We start from the raw sequence: 13330 nt of genomic DNA on the forward strand, positions 1-13330 counted from the left end.
TGGTCATTAAAACTTGGACCCATAAATACAATGTCCAGTTTAGTGCTTTGCTAAAGACAAGTAAGATAATATATCCAGTGGCTTTGGATTCCAGGAAGAAAATTACAATGAAAACATGAGATATCTTACTTTTGGTTTTCATCACCACCAGTACACACATTCTAAGTGTATCCAAGTCATCAACGCTCTCCTGGAGGGTGAACAAAGTGAGTCAAACCAATACGTTCCCATTAATTACTCACAATGTTCTATAGGTACAGACATACAAACCGATGGTAACAAGTTTAATAATTCCATTTTATAAATTACCTCTGTTAAGGCATTCCATAGTTCCTCATCCGTATGCTCATTAAAGGGATCCAGATTTTTCCTCATTGTTCCAGTGAATAAAACAGGTTCCTAAATATCCCAGAAGAGTAGATGTTATTATTATAGGCTCTTGGCATTTTATTTCAATGCGACATTCCAGAATTAAAATATAAAACCAAAATTCACTATAATCATTAATAATACGGTTGCAAATGTCTGTTCAGACAAAACAGTATCTCTATTAACTTTCTATTATACGAAGTGGGACCCAAAATATCTTCCGGACCCCTGAACACTAACAAAAGAAACTGCTGAAATGTGTTGTTTTAAGAAGAAACTTAAGAGAAAGGATGATCTGGTTTTTAAAAACGCCTTCCTAGCACTATCTGCTTACACAGGAAATACATGGATATGATTATTTCAGGAATGTTACATCAAGAGCGCTCGGTAAGTTTATCGTCACTCCTGGTGCGACTCCAGAACATAGTATGTTCTGTTGACGGTTGTGACTCAAAGCAAAACTGGGCAATATGTTCCCACGTGCACTGATGAAGAAGCCAAGATGTTCCCTCCATCGGTGGAGCTGTCTTCTGGGATGGGGAACCTCTCCCCACACAGGAACGGGACGCCCTGTTCTCTTGTCCTAAGAGAATGCAGACAAATGGGCCCAGCGGCGCCTCTGTGTGTCAAGAGATGCCTCTGCTTTTGGACCAGCTGATCCCCACATTATCTTGTCTGTGCATCGGGATTACACGCCTCACAGAACTTCATCATTACCTGCAAGGGCAGGATAACCTGAAACCCATTGTGGCGTGTGTACTAAGGAAATTATTTTAATTTAAATAGCTCTTTCCTATTCATGTGCATGAGGAGGAACCACAATTAAGTCACTCTTGCAATATATGCCTCCTTCTCGGTTTCAGGAGAGAACCCGGTTCATGCAAGCGTACGTAGGCCACATACGTTTCCTTCTGGAAGGCTCCAATAACCCAGGCCAAAAGAATATGGGCAGCAGGGAAGAGCCCAACTGGGTATTTTCAGGGAACGGGGCTGAACAATGAGATGCACAGATGTGGGAACGGGAGGAGACGGGGCTCTTCCACAGGCATCCAAGAACAGCTCAAGGGAATCACCTGCCTCAAATCTCGCCTGACCAAAACATGCCTGCCTCAAGGCAAAATCCAAATATTAAAAGACATTTTAAAAAGGACACTTTGTTTTTACAAAGTTGATTAAGTGTCCCGTATACCCCAAGAGCACTGAAAAATCACTGGTCATATGATGTTTCAAAATGATTCCTGAACTGAAAGACCCCAAGACCCCAGGTCAAAGTCTTCCTTAAAACTACCAAGTTTAAGACCAAAGACTAAACCACCATCTAAGCAATGGTAAGAGTTCCCCATCAGGGAGATAACAATCGCTGTGTTCGGTATTTGAAAGTCTTTGTTCTACTTGAGAAGTTCTTCAGATTCTACTTTGTCTTACTCTTCGTAATGATCAATTCCAACAAGAGTTCAACAAGCTAGGCGTTTCTCCTCCTCCATCTGATTTCTGGAAGGTTCCCAAAGGGAGGAGGGCTGTTACTCATCCTCCTCCCACCAAGGCTCTAAACCATGGCCAGTATCCGCTCTGGGGCCCAAACTCTGAGGACTGGGATTTGGGGAGGTAAAGAGGCTGAAAGAGAACAGGTTAAGGAATCAGCTTCAACACCAAAGAATGAGGAGGAGGTCTCTTGGCTTCTACTAACCACAAGCCTGTCGGGATGTACAGGACCCAAATATGTCTGCCTTCAGGGGCTCTCCTAAAGCAAATTCGTGTCCAGTAAGAGGTCTACGATAAAGGGTCCACCTGGTTTCCAAAGTACACTCTGCAGAGGCGTTACCAAAGCTACTCTACAAAAAAACTGCCTTGTGTTTAAAAGACAGAATTTCCTTCCTTTGTTAAATGCTGGAAGGGCCCGGGATTTCTGGGTTTGAAAGTCATGGTTTTGATGGTTTTAGAGAACGGGCATGGGAGCACACCTTTAAAATGCGATCACCTTGCTCACCACCAGGAAGGGTCTCCCTCATCACCTCCCTCACCTTTTTCTCATTCAGAAAAGGTCTGGAAAGGGATGATTCTCTCCAAAGACTGGGGGGCTAGTGGGATTCTTTGCAGAAAGCTGCAGCTGCTTTACGCTGAGCTTGAAACAGACTCCTCGGGTACCTGCAGGCCGTAGGGAGGTTGTGCTCATGTCAGCGAGTCACCGCGACCAGAAAAAGAAAAAAGTTAAATTTAACCATTTCCTACTGCCACTTAAAACTCTACTGTCAATCTGAAGGGAAATAGTAGACGATTACTCATGTTTACTTAGCAGTCATCAGAAGAAAAGAGTTTAGTGGATTCGAATTATTTTTCTTTGTCATGACATGCCAAATATGTATTTCAAAATGAGTACAATTTCAGTCAAAACTTGAATGAAGGGAATGATTTATTAGAACATTAACTGATTTAAGCCGTATTTTTTTTTAAACCAGCGGGCAATTTGTTAACAATGTCTGTTTTAATATGCTGATGTGTTTTATGCACGGTGTTCATTTTGGTTTCTATTCATTCTACTTTCATCCACTTGCCAAATAAGAAACCACTATATTATCTTCAAAAGGTAATAAAAGTGCTCACAGGAGACACACACTGCAGAAGCAGATAAGGGTCAAATTAATTATCATTTCTGATAGATACTATTATTTAAAGTACCCACCTCCAAGCAATGAAGTTAATAAACGAATCTTATAAATAAATGTTGTAAAAATGTTTACAGGCAGAACATTTCAGTGTCGAGATTTACGGCTGGACACACACCCTTCATGTAAACACAGAATACAGACTAAATATATTAGCCTAAGTATATTTTTTTTCCGAAGGTACACAATTAAACCTCATTTAATAAGAGGTGGCTGGCATGGCTGAGTTAGGAAAACAAATACTCTTGTTCTGTGTCATCTTTTAAATAGAACCTGAGCTTCCAATCTGTTTTTCATCAGCTTAAAGTTGACTTTTTTTTTTTTTAATCCTCTGTGCCATATTCAGTAATGTTCTCCTTTATTACCAACATAACACAAGTTCCTATCGGCCATGTGACCCAAAAACGGTCCTTCTGAGTCAACGCATTTAGTGGAGTAAATTGATAATCCCTCAGCACAACTGTAAGACAGAACCGCAGTCCGACCAGGCCTTTTGTATACGCTACTGGAAGACAGACCGGCCGTTATCCTAAAAAGAAACCCTACCCACTAACCTTCCGAAGCTGAAAATGACCCTGGTTGGACCAAGACAAAACCAAAAACAAAAAAACAAACAAAAAAACCGTACAAGTGGTTAAAAACCAGGCAGATAAAGCACAACACTTTACCGTACCCTCGTCATGTCAGGCCCCAACTAGGAAATGGCCCGCGACTAAAATTTATCTTCCGGACTGGCTGCTGGTCCCCTACGTCCTACCAGCTACATTTTCATTTCTAACTGGAGGACCTTTACGAAGGGCAGCTCGTATCCCTGTTTCGAGAATGAGAGTCACCTGAAGGGAGCTTTAAATCTTGCTTTCCCCCTTTTTTTTTTTTTTAAAAATCCTGTAGCCTCTAAATGAACCGATCATCATCCATATTCAGAAGAAAAGAACATTGTTTGCCAACAAAGGAAAAAGAATTTAAGTCCTGTAAAGTCCTCTCTTGATACAAAAAGGTCAGGAGCTCCGGGAAGCAGTTCCCCGGGCTTTAATGAAGACTTCAGTGTCGGAAACAAAAGAATGACTGCATTAGGCTACAATCCAGTTGTATTTCTTTACTAGTAACAGCATACCTACCTCTTCTCTTGCAGAGTTTTGTTCCCAACAAGGGAAAAAAAAGAGAGAGAGAGGAAAGAAAACCAGGTAAGAATAAAGAAGTCTTAAAGAGACAGCTCTGGTGAACATTTTCCACCTACGGAAGATAACCCAGGGAATGGAAATACCGAAGAAGCAGAGTGGATGGTTTAAAAAAATAACTCGCTTTTGCTTTGATTCTCAAAAAGTCTATTAAATGTAAAAAATGAATCTGTTTAATCATGATAAAGAGGATAGCTGTTGATCTGTGCCAGCCCTTGGGGTGCAATCATAAATAATGAATTTGCATGGCATCACTTTTCAACTGAAAACATTTTCTTGGTGCCAAAAGGAAAGGAAGGGACCTTAGATGTAGGGGATCCATCCAAAAGTTTTGAAATCCATTTTTCCAGATCCTTGCAGATAAGCAAGCTCGTCCCTAAATACAATCTCGTCTTGCTGATCTCTCCAGGGAACATGTTTAACTATTTCAGGTCGTGAGCACAAAGGGAAGTGTCCATTTAGGCGACCTGTTTGTTCTGTTTGGAAGTTCAGAAAGTGCTTTCATCTTTATTTTTTTATTTTTTATATTTTTGCTCACCCTTGCAATTATACAAGTGGCGGAGTACATTCATAAGAATACAGGTTTCGTTTCCGAACGTTTCCTACAGGATTGGCCCCTGACTGTCCCACCATGTGTCGCCACTCCCTTGCTACTTGTTCTGATGTCGGTCCTGGCTGCGATTGCCTCTTCTCCCAGGTCTGATCTCTCACCGCGCAGTCAAGGGCGACCAGGATGAGCCTGGGAGAGTGGGACCGCCTTGGAAGCTCACGGCTGCCGCCAGGTTCACAGCAAGCCTGGAGCGAGGGAATGACGCAGGCCTGTCTCAGCGAAAGTGGGAACACAAACAAACAAAAAAACCCTGGAAACAAAAACAAAACCCCTCCATTCTCCTTTGCAGAGACTGCTCCAAACTTTGCTGGTTCCCTAAATCAGGGTGTTGAGACACAAGGACGCTGCTTCCTATTGATTTGGGGGGAAGAGAGGGATGCAAGCTGTCTGCTATGCTGTAGACAAGTAACTTGATGGGCCAAGACCACCAGACCTTCCCACCTCCGCAGTCAGACACCGTACGGAGGACGGGCTCTCAGGTCTAACAAGGTACGATTTCGAGTACCTACTCCTGAGGCTCACCCATGACCTATAAATGAATTAACCCCTTTTCCTAAATCGATTTTCTTTCAGTGCTGAGTGCGCTTCAAGTCTTCCAGCCAAAGTCACAAGTGTTTCAGCCTTTCAAAACCACAACCGTCCAAATGGGAAAAACTGCACCAGAAGCATCTTTTGACTTCGCTCTCTATTGATTCTCCTTCATCGTGGTTTCTGGGAATCCTTTTGGAGTGGGGTATAAAACAATGGGTGAGATATTGGAGATCAGCTGGTTCAAAAAAAAAAACAAAAAACAAAAAAACTCCTTATGTATTTAAGTCAGACAGCCCTGAGCTCTGATTCTACCGCTCCATAGCTATTGGACTCAGGGTATGTCATTAACCAGCCCCACCAGCTTTCTTTTCCTTCCTGGAAAGCAGGGAGAAGCCAGCGGGACTGCTGTGAGAACTGGGGCCACCCGGGAGGCTCCAGGCCTGGGACTCATACGTTGCAGGAGCCCGGCCAGACAGGGGACCGTGAGGGAACGTGTTTTCTCAAACTGCAGGTGTGGCCCATGGGTCATGAAAGCCATTTTGTGCCTCATGACCATCATTCTGTCTTTTAGACGAAAGAGCACAGAATGGACATAACAAACTAGAGCGCAGAGCACTAGGAGTGACAGTGTGTGGGGGAATATGTGTTTCGGCACGTGTGTGTGCACACGTGTGCACACAGGACAGTGAGACAGCAGTGCTGCTGTGGACGTAGGTCCCCGGGTCCCGGGGCTCTGACCCCCAGCACAGCGGGCAGCTGCCTGGGATGCGGAGGGGGGACTCCCCCTAAAGTAAACATGAACCCTGGCTCAGCCGCTTGCTGTTACATGGGTTCAGCTCACAGTGCCTCCATTTGTAAATGGGTCCAACAATAGGGAGAACCACAGAACTGTGAGGAGGAAGTTGGGGGACAGGAAGGAGAGAAGCTAAAACACACGAAGGTTTCCGCAAATGTCACGCGTTAGGAACACGTGTGACATTTGTCCGGGATGACAACCAGCACCAGAGCGACGGAAATGAGAGAGACAGCCTCCAGGGGAGATAGGAAATAGCCAGGCATGTGGGGAGAGCTGAGAAAAACAGGGTCTTTATGGGGGACTGCACAGTATTAGCGGGGTACAGAGCAGTGGTCAGGAAAGAAGGCAGGTGGGCGAGGAGCCGGAAGAGAAAAGAAAACAAGTGATACTTCTCTTGTTCCTAGTGAGAAAAATGTTGGACAGGTTTTCTGTTCCTTGCTACCCTAAAATTCACATTGGGCTCACTTGTTTTGTTTCACTGTTTAAATTTATAGAAACAAGTTGGTTTATGTGATAAGCAAGAGATGTAAAGGAAATCACCAAGGACCACAAAAACATAAATAGAAATTGAAAAGCACCTGTTCCCTCTTTCACTTAAGTAACAGTAATACTGGAAAGGCTAGTGCCCTGACCCTTAATTGATACTAGTCACTACTTACGAAGCATTCCTGAGAGCAGGGCATTGGGCCACACACATTTTCTCACCCCGTTACATCTTCAGGACACATCAGCGAGGCAGTAATTACTAGACCTGGTTTAAGGACAAGGACGGTGGAGCTTGGCAGCCAAGTGACATCATCAAGGTCACTCGGAATAAAAACGTGGGTCATGTTGACCCTTGAAGATTCCATCCCAGGCTGCCTCCTGCAAGATTTCCTGGGACCCTTTACACATTTTGCACAGTCTCTCTAGACTCACTTTCATCAACAAACATCGCGCCTTAGAGACAGCAAGTGAGAAAAGAAAGATTCTGTGTTTACAATGGTTGGCGATCACTATCTACATGGATACAAAGCTTAGTGCTGTTTTGTAAGCACGGTCTCTGGATGTGCGTGCACCCCAAGCATGCTCAGAAGTAGGGTGGGAAGTCATGGAAGAAAACCAAAACCTGGTGATGTCAAGGTGTATTTAGTCTTTGCTCAGATGTGCTTCCAAAACATCAGTGGCAGAGCCAAGAATCATCTAACGTTATTTCTTTATTTATACAGTCCTTTTATGTACACAAGCATACAACCATTTCTTATTAAGAAGCATTAAACATAATGTGGGACATGTTCCTCGATCCTTTCATCCAAGGACATGAAAGTACTTCACAGACACACCCTTCGCTTCTGCTAACTAATCTCATTTGGCCCATTTCAGAGATGGGTACAACCAAAATATAAAACTTGGGAATTTCAACTCATTCATTTTCTACTGCAATCACTAAGTCATGAATTTACTAGCCAGAGGGAATTGTTAAATACAGGGACTGACTGTGCTGAAAATGTCTTTCCATTTTTCCTGAAAAGGGAGAGGTTTAAAAAAAATTTTTTTAGGAATGCCTAGGTGGCTCAGTGAGTTGGGCACCTGCCTTCAGCTCAGGTCATGATCCCAGGGTCCTGGGATTGAGCCCCACATCAGGCTCCTTGCTCAGTGGGAAGCCTGCTTCTCCCTCTGCCTGCCTCTCTCTCCTTCTCTCTGGCAAAATAAGTAAAAATCTTTAAAAAATTAAAAATAAAAATTTTTTTAGAATGGACAAAATAAGTGAAGGGGATTAAAAGGTGAACTGCCTGTCCTGTGCTGACCATTTCATCATGTATATAAATATGGAATCACTGGGAGGTACACCCGTATCTCATACAATTAATGTATGTCAATCTTCAATTAAAAAAGAAGAAAAAGAAAAGCACAGAAGCATCAGGACAGGAGAGCTAGGAAAGATTTTTTAAATTGTGGTAAAATACATGTAATACTAAATTTACCACCTTAATCATTTTTAAGTGACCAGTTCAAGAGTATTTAAATATATTCGCATTGTTGCACAGCTATCCCCACTAGCCACCTCCAGGCCTCTTTTTATTATTCCAAACTGAAACTCTGTACCCATTGAACACTAACTCTCCATTCCTCCCTCCAGCCCCTGGCAGACACCACTCTACTTCCTGTCTCCATCAAACGGACTCCTTAGGTAGCTCATATAAGTGGAATCATACGGTATTTGTCCTTTCGTGACAGGCTTATTTCACGAAACATAATGGCCGCGTGGTTCATTTCTGCTGTAGCTCATGTCATAATTTCCCTCCCTTTGAAGGCTGAACAGTAACAGTTCACCGTGTGAACACACCACACTTCCTTCATCCATTCACCTACCTAAGGACATGCAGACTGCTTCCACACTTTGGATCTTGAGAAGACTATTACTATGAACATGGGTGTACAAGTATCTCTTAGAATTTTTGCTTTGGATTATTTTGGGTGTATATCCAGAAGTGGAACTGCTAACAGGATATGATAATTCCATATGATTGTTCATATGTGACTTTATTATTTTTCATTTTCTGAGAAAACTGCATTTTGTTTTCCTCAGGGGCTGCATTTTACACTCCCACAAGCAATAAAAAAGGGTTCAAATTTTTCCACAACCTTGCCAGCACTTGGTGTTTTCTGTTGTGTTGTTTTCTTTTCTTTTAAGATTTATTTATTTATTTGACACAGAGAGAGAGAGATACAGTGAGACAGGGAACACAAGCGGGGGAGTGGGAGAGGGAGAACCAGGCTCCCCACCGAGCGGGGAGCCCAATGCGGGGCTCGACCCCAGGACCATGACCCGAGCCAAAGGCAGACGCCCAATGACTAAGCCACCCAGGTGCCCCTGTTTTGTCTCCTAAACTATTCTCTATACCCAACATGGGATTCAAACTCACAACTCTGAGATTAAGAGTCGCATGCTCTACTGCCTGAACCAGCCAGATGCCCCAGTCTTTTCCATTTTATTAAGAGTAGTGACTCTAGCGGGGCACCTGGGTGGCTCAGTGGGTTAAAGAGTAGTGACTCTAACAGGGGGTGAGGAGGCATCTCATTGTGGTTCTGAAAGGAGTATCTTGATTTTGATTGTGAAGTTACTTAGAATAATAATTCCAATTATTTCAGTGGCCCATGGTAGGCAGCAACAGCTACACTCAATCTTAAGATGAAAGTCCACATTCTCCTCCGTTCTGGGTGCTGTATTCTATATGCTTTCTAATAAACAGGCACGCACGAGCTCTTTATATCCATGTGCCAAGAAGCACATCTGCATGGCTTTGTCTCATTCCATGTGTTTCTCAAGTGTGTGTGTGTGTGTGTGTGTGTGTGTGTGTGTGTGTGAGAGAGAGAGAGAGAGGGAGAGAGAGTGTTTCTCAGCTTCTTTTGATAGGCAGATGATTGTAGAGTATAACAAAGCCCCAAATTAAAACAAAAACAAAATAAAAATCAGCTAAGTCTGGGGTTGAGTATGTGTAACTGCCAAAGCAGAGGGCAGAACAAAGACCAGACCCCAAGGCTGCAGGCCTCAGGCCACTGGGCACGGGGCCTACGCTGCCCTTAGCTATATACTTGGAGGACAGCATTTGCTCAATACATAATTTCTGCATTTTTATTGAAACTGAATGGGTCAACCACAAGGAATGACAGGAGCTTGGGCTGTGTGTAATTCAATCTCTGGAAGGTTTCCTGAAAGTCACAATTCTATTAAGAAGCAGAATAAGAGGGCGCCTGGGTGGCTCAGTCTGTTAAGCAACTGCCTCTGGCTCAGGTCATGATCCCAGAGTCGTGGGATTGAGTCTCACATCAGGAACCCTGCTCAGCAGGGAGTCTGCTTCTCTCTCTGACCTTGCCTCTCTCTCATTCTCTCTCTCTCAAATAAATAATTTTTTTTTTTTTTTTTTTTTTTCAAAAGAAGCAGAATAAGAAAACAGAATCAGGTCGGAAGCACTCCACACGCACGAAGCCAGGCTTCACAATGGCTCTGGGCGATGGTGCTAGGAGCTCTCGCCTCATGAGGGAAAGAAACCTGAGGTCCAGAGAGACGGCCCTTCTTATCCTGTGCTCTTCTCACTATTCTCTACTACCTCCTGGTCACAATTCATTTACTAGTGGCCAATTCGAAGTCTCCCCAAAGCATCTCCCCACATAGTGGTGCCCCAAGCCCAGCGGTTTCACGTCTCGCCCTCCATGGAAACAATTACCTTTGAAAAGTCAGCTTTATCTCCTACAGCAAAATTGTATCACTAAAACACTTAAAACTCATGTTTCCTTATAGTGGCCTCTCAGGGGCTAAACAAATCATTTGTGGTTTCCTTTTCAGAATTAGGTGTTTATCAGTGGATAAAACTGTGGTACCTGGGGAAGTCTTGAGTCCAGAAATTTCTCTGGTAAGTTATTAAACCTAACACACACACACACACACACACACACACACACACACCCCAGTATCAGATAAAAATACTTGCTGTTAAAAATATACCCTACTGGGGCAAAAGGATCAACCCTTCATTTTTTCTTTAAAAAAAGGCAGTAAAATTAGAAGCAATTAAACTTAAGTTCCCTTACAAAAAGAACACGAGAAATGCCCTGACTTGTATACCTGAGGTATGATGGACATTTTCTTCCTTAAATCGTGAAGCCCAATTTCAGTTGTCAAGATTTTATCAATCCAAATTTTACCTTCCGGTTCTGACAACCTAAAAAGGGCCGAGATGAGGGAACTTTTTCCAGCTCCTGTTCTTCCCACAATGCCGACCTGTAAAGAGATCCAGGAGGGATTAAGCGTAACAATATGCCACATACCAGGAGGCACTAGAGTTGTTGAAGATGGATTAAGGAAGTTCTATATTGAATGTGGTGAGAAAGAGTGTCTCAACTTAGGCACTTGTTGACATTCTGGGCTAGATAATTTGTCATCGTAGAGAGCTGTCCTGTACCTTGCAAAATGTTTATCGCCATCCCTGCTCTCGGCCTACCAGATACCAGAAGCACCCCTCAAATTGTGGCAACCAAAAATGTCAGACACTGACAAATGTCCCTTGAGTCTGGGGGCCGGGGGGGGGGGGGGGGGGAAGAGGCAGGCACTGTCCTTGGGTGAGATCCATTTAGTCAAAAGTAAAGTTAAAAATAATACCATTAGGGGCACCTGGGTGGCTCAGTGGGTTAGGGCCTCTGCCTTCAGCCTCTGGTCATGGTCCTGGGGTCCTAAGATCGAGACCCACATCGGGCTCTCTGCTCAGCAAGGAACCTGCCTCCCCCTCTCTCTCTGCCTGCCTCCCTACCTACTTGTGATCTCTGTCAAGTAAATAAATAAAACCTTTAAAAAAAATAATAATAATACCATCAGCCTATCGGCAGTGAAAAACCAACAATTTCCTCAGCAGCTAGTAAGTCGGTTTTAAAATCAGCATTATTCCCAGTGTCTGCGTATTTTGAACCCTGAGAATTTCTTGGAGAATTTTATACAGATATCAGTAAGTGAAAAGCGTTATACATAAACAAGTAATCATTTTCTCAGAATTCTACCACCGAAGAGGAATTATTCTTTGGGAGAACAACCAACACATTTCTGGCTATTACATTCTGTCTTGGAAGAAAACACCTAAAAATTTTAAAATCTAAGTCTCAGGGTTTTAAAAAACAGTAGCCGGTAGCTGAAATACCCCTAATGAGCTCATCGTCATCATCAACAACAACAACACAAATAACATTTGCTTTTTATAGGGGGCCTTTCATCTGAGCAGTTCAAAAGGCATTTTGCAAAGTAATTAATACTCACAATTACCCCCTTGGGAAAGATACGTGTCCAGTATCAGTCTGGTTATTAGAACCGAAGCAGAGAGAAATTAAATGCGGTGACAAGATCAAAGAGCAAATATAAAACAGGTAAAATGCCGGTCAGGAACGAAACTGTATTATATAAAATTGATTTTTAGTTGTGAGCATTTAAACCTTTATGCAGAAACTGACCTTTTTTTTTTTAAACAGCAATGAGCTTGCCCAACACCTAGCTATAAATTCCCTGGTGGGAGCTTCCCAAGAGATGATGTCATCCTAACTAGCTATCTGGAATCAATGACGGCTGTAAGACATGCTTTCGAGCATTTGTAAATTCAGTACATTTTTAAAATGAATTTTTAAATTAAATTAAAATTTAAATTTTAAAATGTACTACCGAGAAGAACTTTCAGAGCACTGATTCTATGCTGGGAACGTTGCATATCATCTCAGTGGAATACTTCCAAAGCTTTAAAGTTTCACGTGTGTAACTACTGATGGCCTTTCAAAAAAGAGCCTAGCTTTACAGGAATAAATATAAGGGAAGTGGCTTTGCCTAATTTTATCATCTGTTTATCATCATTTCACAGATGGGTCATTTTCTGCCCATGAGTAGGTCCAAATGCGCGCACGCGCGCACACACACACGTATATATCTCCTGGGTTTCTCAATGTACATTGAGGTAAAGTTGTTCTCAAATGTGTATCAAGACATATCACAACACAGACACAAATTGTGTCTCTGAGAATGTGTGGATGTTCCCAGGCTTTCATCACTCCAACTAAAACCACCCCATCTGTGCAAACTAGAACGTTTGCAGACTTTTCATAAAGGGCCGCGATACGGCAGGGGGCACGGAGGGCTGCCCACAACCACAGGACTGTGATCTTCAAACTCAACTGAGAATAAACACCAAAAGGCAATTCAAAGAAAACCGGGTTCTAGCTATCTCTCTCTCCTGTTCAGTCATCCAAACGGTAGCCCGTGTCATTTGCACTGCACCAGTGGGCTTTACCAACTTCCCATGGAGAATATCGCCACTATCAGTAAGTTTACACACGCAAAACCAAAAAAATACTTCAAGATATTCTCATTTATGCTGATTTACAATTAACCCTATACATTTGCCCAAAGAGGCTGAGGGTTTCTGGAAAAAAAAAAAAAAAAATGTCTTTTTTTCCTCAGTTTGAAAATTTGTATTGGCGTGTTGTACGTTGAGACATTTCTATCTGGATCTCTATAGATCAAACTCAACATAATTAAGAGCCAATTTCCCTTTCAAAACAGTTGCTTTTCCTAACTTCCCCATCTTAATCCCGTAACTTCTTTTCTAGGCTCGTGGGCTCAACATGTTCATCCTACTTCTAGCTTCCTCCGCGCCCAGGACGGCACCAACCC

The 13330-nt window shown here is 42.9% G+C and overlaps 1 protein-coding gene across 5 annotated transcripts in view; it reads right to left on the reverse strand.

Annotated features, from left to right (window-relative positions):
• Positions 1 to 13330, reverse strand: part of LOC111146955 (ATP binding cassette subfamily C member 4) — a 245289-nt gene that overhangs the window by 29171 nt on the left and 202788 nt on the right. For 4 of the 5 annotated variants that reach the window (XM_022502714.1, XM_022502717.1, XM_022502716.1 and 1 more), the window contains 2 exons: positions 10754 to 10909; positions 310 to 399 (listed from right to left, as the gene is read on the reverse strand). In XM_022502714.1, the coding sequence (XP_022358422.1) occupies positions 310 to 399; positions 10754 to 10909 (246 nt within the window). The remainder of the gene's footprint in view (positions 1 to 309; positions 400 to 10753; positions 10910 to 13330) is intronic. The other variant, XM_022502715.1, reaches the window with a different exon arrangement.

This window comes from Enhydra lutris, unplaced genomic scaffold (assembly GCF_002288905.1).
Source record: "Enhydra lutris kenyoni isolate GAN:26980312 unplaced genomic scaffold, ASM228890v2 scaffoldscaffold15, whole genome shotgun sequence".
Classification (NCBI taxonomy): Eukaryota; Metazoa; Chordata; class Mammalia; order Carnivora; family Mustelidae; genus Enhydra; species Enhydra lutris.